At 44.9% G+C, this 10,449-nt stretch overlaps 1 protein-coding gene across 1 annotated transcript; it reads left to right on the forward strand.

The window, feature by feature from the left end:
• Nucleotides 1-175: 175 nt before the first annotated feature.
• Nucleotides 176-6,176, forward strand: exog (exo/endonuclease G). The gene is made up of 7 exons (XM_071918651.2): nucleotides 176-350; nucleotides 946-1,095; nucleotides 1,496-1,635; nucleotides 1,979-2,055; nucleotides 3,459-3,576; nucleotides 4,543-4,988; nucleotides 6,005-6,176. The coding sequence occupies exons 1-7, from the start codon at nucleotides 200-202 to the stop codon at nucleotides 6,174-6,176; spliced, it is 1,254 nt and encodes a 417-aa protein (XP_071774752.2). The 5' UTR covers nucleotides 176-199.
• Nucleotides 6,177-10,449: the final 4,273 nt, after the last annotated feature.

A 10,449-nucleotide genomic window follows, 5' to 3' on the forward strand; every position in this document is an offset into this window, starting at 1 on the left:
GGAAGCGAAAGCGGCAGAAACGCTTTTCTCGCCAGATCTCGTGAGATTTGCTCTTTGCCGGTGTTTCCGTCACTTCCACACGGACGAACAGAAAGTAGAGCTGGTCAGTCTGTTCTGTTTGTCAACGTTAACGGGAAACCTAAACATCATAACGCAAACTCTCTGCAGACGTAGATGTTTATGAGTTAAGAGATTTAAGATGGCGGCCGGAGTGAAGCTGTTCGGTTTCGTTGGCGGGTTTGTGTGCGGGGCGGCCGTTAGCACCGGCTCCTGTCTGACCGTCCTGAAGCTGTACCGGCTGGACCCGGAGGAGCAGAACACACCGAGCCGGGAGGACGGGACGGACCGCGGTGAGAACCAGGGCTGATTCAGAGGACAGGGGTCCGGTACCCAGAGCAGAGTCGGTCCAGTCAGGAACTGAACTGACAACGCATGGTGAACTGTCGGGAAACTGAATGTGAATTGAATCGGAATAAACAGGAAACAGAAGTGAATTCCATTAAACAGCGGTGGAAAGTATTAAAGAGTATTAAAACATCCTTCTACGAGCCAGTAATCCCTTAAAATAACCTTACATTTTCATTAATTTCTACATTAATTCACCCCTTAATTCATTCAAAATCCCCTTAAAATTATGCTGAACAAAACTATAAAAGCAACATGCAGCAGTTTTACTTTGAAGATTTTACTTTGTTACAGTTTGTAAGAAATTCATTCCTGGCCAAAGGAGAAACGCTCACTAACAGGGATGTAAACAAATTTGTGCTAAAGATTTGAGAGAAATAAGCTTTTTTTGTGTGGAAAATTTATGGGATATTTTAGTTTAGCTCATGAAACATGGCACCAAAAATTCCATGTTGCATTTATATTTTTGTTCCCATCGAAACCTCCTTAAACTCCCCTTAGTCTACTTTCTAATTTAATCTCTCTGTTCCTCTCTCTCAGTGTCAGAGGCCCAGCAGCTGATTGGTCGGTTCGGTCTCCCGGAAACGGGTGCGGAGGTGCGTTACTATGCCAACCACACGCTGTCGTACGACCAGGCCAGGAAGACGCCGCGCTGGGTGGCCGAACATCTGACCGATCACAAGCTGAGGGGTGAGTGATCGATACTGTTATCCATATTGCTTATTGATATGGATACTTGGTGATGTAGCGGTATTGAAGAAGTATTTAAATTTGGGTTTGATGACAAAAGCTAGTAACCAATGATAGTCTTTTATAATGTTATTTTAAAGACAGTCTCTCTCTCTCTCTCCGTCTCTCCCCCTCTCTCTCCCTCCCTCTCTCCCCCCCCTCTCTCTCTCTCTCTCTCCCCTCTCTCTCTCTCTCCCTCTCTCCCCCCCTCTCTCTCTCTCTCCCCCCCCTCTCTCTCTCTCTCTCTCTCTCTCCCCTCTCTCTCTCTCTCCCTCTCTCCCCCCCTCTCTCTCTCTCTCTCTCCCCCCCCCCCCCTCTCTCTCTCTCTATCTCTCTATCTCTCTCTCTCTCTCTCTCTCAGGTAAGGCAAACAGGAAGCACTGTAAGTTTCGTGTGGACCCCGACATCCCAGCATGCTTCAGTGCGGGTAACGAGGACTACCTGGGCAGCGGCTGGTCCAGAGGTCACATGGCCCCCGCTGGAGACAACAAGCAGTCTGAGGTATCACACACACTCACACTCACACACACACACACACACACACACACACACACGTGCCAACCTGTTAACTGTACATAGTCTCATCTTTAAAATCACTTCTTAAAATATACTTTTATTGTGAAGCCTTTCTGTAATCTTTGGCTTTTATTCATTTTATCTTTATTTATTTATATTATTTATTATATATATTGACTGTTTTCTACTGTCTTACCTGTTCATTATTTGTTCTTCTTGGTTGTGAAGCACATTGTAACTTCAAGTGTGTGTGTGTGTGTGTGTGTGCGTGTGTGTGTGTGTGCGTGTGTGTGTGTGTGCGTGTGTGTGTGTGTGTGTGTCCTCACAGCAGTCCATGGCAGAGACGTTCTACCTGTCCAACATCGTTCCTCAGAACTATGAGAACAACGCCGGCTTCTGGAACAGGTCAGTCTGCTGGTGTTTACTGTTATCAATACTACACTGATACTACACCGATACTACACCGATACTACACTGATACTACACCGATACTACACCGATGCTACACCGATACTACACCGATACTACACCGATACTACACCGATGCTACACCGATACTACACCGATGCTACACCGATACTACACTGATGCTACACTGATGCTACACTGATACTACACTGATACTACACCGATACTACACCGATACTACACTGATACTACACCGATACTACACTGATACTACACCAGTACTACACTGATACTACACTGATACTACACCGATACTACACCGATACTACACCGATACTACACCGATACTACACCGATACTACACTGATACTACACCAGTACTACACTGATACTACACTGATACTACACCGATACTACACCGATACTACACTGATATTACACTGATACTACACCGGTACTACACCGATACTACACCAGTAGTATACCGATACTACACCAGTACTACACCGATACTACACCAGTAGTATACCGATACTGCACCAGTACTATACCGATACTACACCAGTACTACACCGATACTACACCAGTAGTATACCGATACTACACCGGTACTACACCGATACTACACCGGTACTGCACCGATACTACACCGGTACTACACCGATACTACACCGGTACTACACCGATACTACACCGATACTACACCGATACTACACCAGTACTATACCGATACTGCACCAGTACTATACCGATACTGCACCAGTACTATACCGGTACTGCACCAGTACTATACCGATACTACACCAGTACTACACCGGTACTACACCAGTAGTATACCGATACTACACCAGTACTACACCAGTACTACAATGATACTACACCGATACTACAGTGGTAGTGTGTGTGTGTGTGTGTGTGTGTGAGTCTCTATCCAGACTCTTCTTCTGTGGTTCCTCGGTGGTGGAACGAGTTACCGAGTTAACTCCATTCGATCCGCAGAGTCCCTCTCAATCTTTAAAAAAGGCTAAAGACCAGCAGCTCTTTAGTGAACACCTTCTCACCTGATGGACTGTGGAATTAAAAAAAAAACAAAAAAAAACATTTTTGCTTTATGGCTCTTCCTCTCGTTGTTCTCTCCTGACTAGATCCTTGCTTGTGTTGTATTAAAATCTCATGTGTACGTCGCTTTGGATAAAAGCGCCAAATGGGAAATTGTAAATTGATACTACACCAGTACTACACTAATACTTCCTGTATCACACTACTACTACTACGACTATTAATACTACTCACTTGTTCTACTAATGCTGTGACAACTACCACTGGTAATAATTAGTCATAAATACTAATGTGTGTGTGTGTGTGTGTGTGTGTGTGTGTGTGTGTGTGTGTGTGTGCAGACTGGAGATGTACTGCAGGGAGCTGACTCAGCGTTTCCAGGACGTCTGGGTGGTTTCTGGACCGCTGGTTCTGCCCAGAGAGGAAGAGGAGGACGGGAGGAAGATGGTCTCCTATCAGGTAAGGTGTGTGTGTGTGTGTGTGTGTGTGTGAGAGAGTGTGAGAGTGTGTTTATTCGTATGTGCATGTGAATACTGTGTGTAAATACTCATAGGCTTGTTGTTGGTCAGTTGGCCACTAGAGGGCAGAACATTCACACATGCAGACCTACTGTTTATACATGCATTACATACATATACACATGCATACAAACACATATAACCTGTATACCATGTATTTATACATACTGAAATACATACGTAATATACAGTATTTACCATATACAGTATACTTTCTTACATTCAGAGAGAGCAGGAACATCAAGATGAATCTTAAATGTTGGAAACTGCTGTTTAGTTTAAATGTTAGTTATTGTTTTGTGTTCAGCTGATTGTCAGACATGTCCGCTTCCTCCTGCCAGAACATTCAGACTTAATGGATCTTTTTCTCCAACATGGCTGACGTTCTTCCTCAGGTCACAGATCAGTTCTCTCCACTGGCAGCAACGTTCAGAAGCAACTTTCTGTCTCCTCCGACTCTGTGACACTGATGCAGCGTTTCAACACACAGATTATAACACACAGCTGTTTGAGTGACAGGTCTCTCTGCTGTCAGACGACTGAGAGACTGTAGAAAAGATATTTGATTGAGTGTGTTTTATTGGTTGGAGTTTTTATTTCCGCCTCCTGGTGCAGCATGAGGTCACCATTAAAGGTTTTTTTCCGTTATCCAGGAAGGAAAACACAATATAATACAGTTTATTTATTTATTTTTTTTGGCATAAATTGTCATATAAGTGTGTGGTATGATAGAATGAGCTAAAAAGGCGAAGAAGTCATTTTTCATTTCAGTGTGACTTTAAGTGAATCTGGGCCTCAGTCCACTTCACCATAGGTATCAGTTGGTGGGTTTAAATGTCCTGGTTGCCATGGAGACAGCAGTCATTTTAAATGTCAGCTGAGATCTGAACTGTTTGTTTGTCCGCAGGTGATCGGTAAAGACGACGTCGCCGTTCCCACTCACCTCTTCAAGGCCATCTTAGTGCAGAACGGCACAGACGTCAACAACAACGACGCGGACGCCGCCGACCAATCGGCGGCCCCCGTCCTGGCCCTGGGGGCGTTCGTCGTCCCCAACCGGCCGATCGGCTTCGAGCGGCCGCTGACGGACTTCCAGGTCAGCCTGCCGGAGCTGGAGAGAGCGTCGGGTCTGACTCTCTACCCCGGACTGCCGAGGCCGAGCGACGGAGGCGGAGCCAAGAGGACGGCCCGCACGCCGAGGGCCGCGGGTTCCAGTCCCGAACCGGACGACACACACACCCCCACACACACCCCCACACACACCCCCACACACGCTGCAGCGGCCGACCTGTGTGAGCTGGACGGGTGTCAGCTGATGGGCTTTAAGGAGTTCACACTCTACCTGACTGGCAGGTAGGGCTGGGTGTGTGTGTGTGTGTGTGTGTGTGTGTGTGTGTGTGTGTGTGTGTGTGTGTGCATTTTGTCACTGTGTTCTGGTGTTTACACTGATTGGCCTGATGGAGGCGCTGTAATTAAAGAGCATTTCAAACTTTAAGGCCATAACTGCTCTGTCTTCTCCAGTGTGACATCATTTTTTGTCCCAAGTAAGGGGTTGTGGCCCCGCCCCCTTTCAGTCTAATGTGAAAATGAATAGAGTAAAATGATGTTAAAGTCTTTAAGTGCATCCAACACTAATGTTGACTATTTCTACTTTCAGGTTCCTCTGTTGTGCTTTTCTATTTTCTATTTTTCTATTATTCGTTGAGCTGATTCTGATGAAAAAACTGACTGAGTTTAACATTCAGCATGACTGTTAGATAAATATTATTTTCTGTTATCCAGTAAGTTAAAGTAATGACATTTTGATATAAAAGTACAATAAAATAAAGTTTTTGTAATTTTTTTTATGGGCATAAATTGTCATATAAGTGTATGTTGTGATAGAATGAGCTAAAAAGGCGAAAACATAGAAACTGAAAACTGAATGACATCTCTCTCTCTCTCTCTCTCTGTCTCTCTGTTCTCTCTCTCTCTCTCTCTGTTCTCTCTCTCTCTCTCTGTTCTCTCTCTCTCTCCCCTCTCTCTCTCTCTCTCTCTCTCTCTCTCTCTCTCTCTCTGTTCTCTCTCTCTCTCTCTCTGTTCTCTCTCTCTCTCTCTGTTCTCTCTCTCTCTCTCTCTCTCTCTCTCTCTCCCCTCTCTCTCTCTCTCTCTCTCTCTCTGTTCTCTCTGCTCTCCCTCTCTCTCTCCCTCTCTCTCCCTCTCTCTCTCTCTCTCTCTCTCTCTGTTCTCTCTCTCTCTCTCTCTGCTCTCTCTCTCTCTCTCTGTTCTCTCTCTCTCTCTCTCGCCCTCTCTCTCTCTCTCTCTCTCTCTCTCTCTGTTCTCTCTCTCTCTCTCTCTCTCTCTCTCTCTCTCTCTCTCTCTCTCTGTAGGAAAGTGTCCGGCGCTCGTTCGTTAGTGAAGCTGGAGAAGTTCATGTCGGAGCTGAGTCAGCAGGACATTCAGCCGGACGACTACCTCAACAACCTCTACCTGCAGAAGAAGAAGGAGCTGCTGCTGCTGGCCAATCAGGAGCAGCCGGGGGGCAAGACGGGGGCGGGATAGGACGGTTCCGGACTTCACCGGCCACTTTTAGCATTTTACTAGCCAGTCTGAGTTTTCAAAAGGGAATGTGAGACTGTTTACCTGCAGAAGTGTCTGGAAGAGAAAGAGTTATACTTTAGATTTTAAAGCTCCACATCATGTAAAGCAGGACTCCCTCTCCTCTGTGATGATAAAGCAGTTGGATGTGTATCTAAACATGGTGAAAGTATCAAAACTAAATCCACACAATCCATATTAGAAAAGCGAGCCTCTAAACGAGCCGTTTGGACTTCCGTAACTTTGTGGCGTCACAAAGGTTCGCTCATTATCATTTCTGTAAGAAATAATAGACTAACAAAGTGTTTTTTTCAAAGCGGTCGAGCGGTCGTCATCGTTTATTACCGGAGAGTTTTCCCTACCTGTAGCCGCCGGGCCGCGGCGTCTCACGTTTCGCTCTCGAAACGGTTAGCCGATCGGAACGGAGGGTCGTTAATATTAATGAGCCTTAAAGACACGGCGACAGAAACGGCCTGTTCTTGGTAAGGCTCAGAGAGATGCTGGAAAATGAACGTGGAGAAATGGATTGAGAGTGTTTTTGGTTCATGACACCACACACACAGCTTTGAATGGACAGAAAGACACTAAATAAAACTCTGGGAAGAGGAGAATATGGGAACTTTAATTTCAGAATGTTTATTTTCAAAGGGAAATGTCGCTTTAAAGATTAACTTTTACCCAAATGTGCAAGAAAACTTGAATGGCTGTTTTTTTTTGAATTACTCTTAAATACTTAAAGCCTACCTCCGGCCACTGTCGACCGGATTCTGACCAGAACGTCATCAGTTGCTTCTTGTGAAGCTTCGTGCGTCTTGCTGCCTGCAGGCTGCTCTCCTCCCTCTTCTACCAGTCTAGTGTTTCGAAGGGAAAACGAACCCAAAATGGCGGCTGTTTACCTGCAGAAGGCTGGAAGAGAAAGATATATATTATTATACTTTACATTTTAATTTGACTGCATATCAGCAAGTCAGGATGTTTCTTTTGAAAGGCAAATATTTCTTTAAAGATGAACCATTTTAGACCGGATGCTGACCAAAATCTTTTATATTGTTGCATTGCATTTTTACAGACTGGGGTTTCTGTTCGTTTTTATCCATTGCATTAAGTTATGTTTTCTTAATAAAATGGATTTTTCTGTTGCACTGTTTGTATTGTTTTATCCTCCCTTGCTTTAATGTGAAGTGTCATATAAATAAAGTTATTATTGTTATTAAAAGTTGATAGTGAATTGCTAACTTCAGTTCAACAGGTAGAACCCCCTTCAGACTCCAGACCCTTGGGAATCTAACTCTTTATTTTTTCAATTAATCTATAAAATAATCAAAAATGATAACAAATCCCCATCACCCAGAGTCCAGAGTGATTCTTCACTGACCAGCAGCCAAAAAACACAAAGGATTCATTTAATAATGAGATGAAACAGAGAAAAGCAGCAGATAATTGTGTTTGTGAAGCTGGAACCAGATTAATCAATTCTCAAAATTATTATAGATTAATTTTCTGTTGATCGACTAATTGATGAATGGACTAATACTTCCAGCTCTAGATGTGAGTTGTGTTGGTCTGGCTGGTGCAGACGGTCCAGAGGTCTGTGATGGTTCAGGTCTGGAAGGTTGTTGGTTTGAATCCTGTTACTGAGCAGAAAACCTCCGGTCCAGGAGACAAACTGTTAAACTGCTTCATGTGTTCATGTGAGGAAGTCTCGCAGTCTGAGCAGGTTCAGGTTTTTCACTCTGTGGTTCAAATCCACTTTACCATCATCTCTCCTTTCTCCGTCGTCTCACCTGTCTCATAAGACAGTTTCATCTCTACAGAGAGACTCGGGACGTCCCGGCGGCTCGGCCGGTACGGTTCCCGCTGTTATGGCTCCGTCCGGATCGCGGCGTCACGGGTTCGAGTCCGGCCCGTTCCCTCTGCTGCGGGTCCTCCCCTCTCTCTGTCCTGTTGCTCTCTGCTGTGACTCTCTAATGAAGCAGAAACGCCCAAACAATAAAGAGAGTTCATTGATTTCTTTTTGGATTTAAAAAACACTTTTCAGCCCAGATTTCCTGTTTCCTTTCTGTTTAAATACATATGAAAGAGTTACTTCCCTACACTTTCTAAACTACATATTATATTATATTATATTATATTATATTATATTATATTATATTATATTCAGTCACTGACATTATATTCTACAGCACTGTTAAAAATTTTAAAGAAAAATTAACCATTAAAAATTCTCAGGGACTTTCTGAACTGGTTCTGAACTGTTAAACTGTGCAGTTCACACACACACACACACCACCTACCCCGCAACATTTTAACCCTTTGTGGTCCAGATTTCCCATGTTTCCTTTTTGTTTAGATACACATGAAAGATAATTTAGCTAGTTCAGCATAAAATGTCATTATGGAATTTTAAGTGTTAGTTGCTATGGCGACAACACAGTCTAATTAAGGTGTAAAGTCTGTCACACTGTGAGAACTGAGCAGATGAGTCTGTTAGCAAACTGTCAGAACTCAACTGGAAGCTAACGTTAGCGACGAGGCTAACGTAGCTTCATCACAGACTGTACTTCTCTCTCTAGCTCTTCTAGTCAACATTAGCATGTTAGCGATCCATGGCAGCAAGGAGACAGAGAAGCTGCTTTGGTTCTTGCTGTAAAACCTCTCAGCTCAGTGACTTGCTGTGAGTCTCTTTATACAGAAGCTAGTCCGACGGGTCACAGCAAGATGGCCGCCGCTCCGACCGACCAGGAACGCTGATTTGAACGGGAATGAGCGTTGAACCTCCAGCCTCCAGGTTCTGCATCCTCGTCTCTAACCAGCAGACTGGACAGCCTGCTTCAGGATGTTCCTTCCAACCAGAAAATCATCTTGAGAAAACAACTGTTGTTCTCCCGAGATAATGAGACAATGTATCTGGAAAAACTCTGTACAAATAAAATGTATTATTATTATTATTATTGTTATAAATCTCCTTATTATTGGTTGTAATGTTGCTGATCCAGGAATTGAAGCTCATTTGACTTTGATGTTTGTATAATTTATTCGTTACACTCACTGTCAATCATTCTGGAAAACATGGAGAGCTAAATGCTTCAACTGTAAAATGTGTGTGTGTGTGTGTGTGTGTGTGTGTGTGTGTGTGTGTGACAGTCCATGTGCCTGAGGTTCAGGTGGACCAGCTGACTCTCTCTCTCTCCCTCTCCCTCTCCCTTTCTCTCTCTCTCTCTCTCTCTCTCTCTGCTACAAGAGTTTCTAATGTTGGAGTTGTTTACTTCAGACACTGGTGGGCTGCAGGTTCAGAGGAGCACACACACACACACACACACACACACACACACACACACACACACACACACACACACACTGCTGCCCACCTCCTCCACAGGAAAGAAGCAGTCAGCTCTGAGTGTGTGGGTGGAATGGATGGCTTGACTGACATTTAGCTCTGTGTGTGTGTGTGTGTGTGTGTGTGTGTGTGTGTGTGTGAGTGAGGGTGTGTGTGTATGTGTATGTGTGTGTGAGTGAGTGAGTGAGTGAATGTGTGAGTGAGGGTGTGTGTGTGTGTGATTCAAACTTGTGTGACTGACATCTGTCCAGTGTGTGTGTCTTTGTGTTTTTGTGTTTGTATGTGTGTTTTGTGTGTGTGTGTGTGTGTGTGTGTGTGTGTATCCATGCAGATGTAGTGTGTGTGTGTGCGTGTGTGTGTATGTGTGTGTGTGTGTGTGTGTGTGTGTGTGTGTGTGTGGAGCAGGTGTGTAGTTAACCTGAGGCAGTAATTAGTAGTTTCACTCTGTCAGTCTTAGTTTCTCACTGAATTCCTCACTTCCTTTCCTCCCCTCCTCTCCTTCTCTCCTCCTTTCCTCTCCTCCTCTCTCCTCCCCTGCTCTCCTCCTCCTCTCCTCTCTCTCCTCTCCTTCTTTCCTTTTCTCCTCCTCTCCTCTCTCTCCTCTCCTCCGCTCCTTCTCTCCTCCTCTTCTCCACTCTCCTCTCCTTGTCTCCTCCTCTCCTCTTCTCTCTCTCCTCTCCTCCCCTCCTCTCCTTGTCTCCTCCTCTCCTCTTCTCTCTCTCCTCTCCTCCCCTCCTCTCCTTGTCTCCTCCTCTCCTCCTCCTCTCCACTCTCCTCTCCTTGTCTCCTCCTCCTCTCTCCTCCTCTCTCCTCCTCCTCTCCTCCTTTCTTCTCTCTCCTCCTCTCCCTCTCTCCTCTCCTCTCCTCCGCTCCTTGTCTCCTCCTCTCCTCTCCTTC

This window comes from Centroberyx gerrardi, chromosome 22 (assembly GCF_048128805.1).
Source record: "Centroberyx gerrardi isolate f3 chromosome 22, fCenGer3.hap1.cur.20231027, whole genome shotgun sequence".
In the NCBI taxonomy this organism is placed as follows: Eukaryota; Metazoa; Chordata; class Actinopteri; order Beryciformes; family Berycidae; genus Centroberyx; species Centroberyx gerrardi.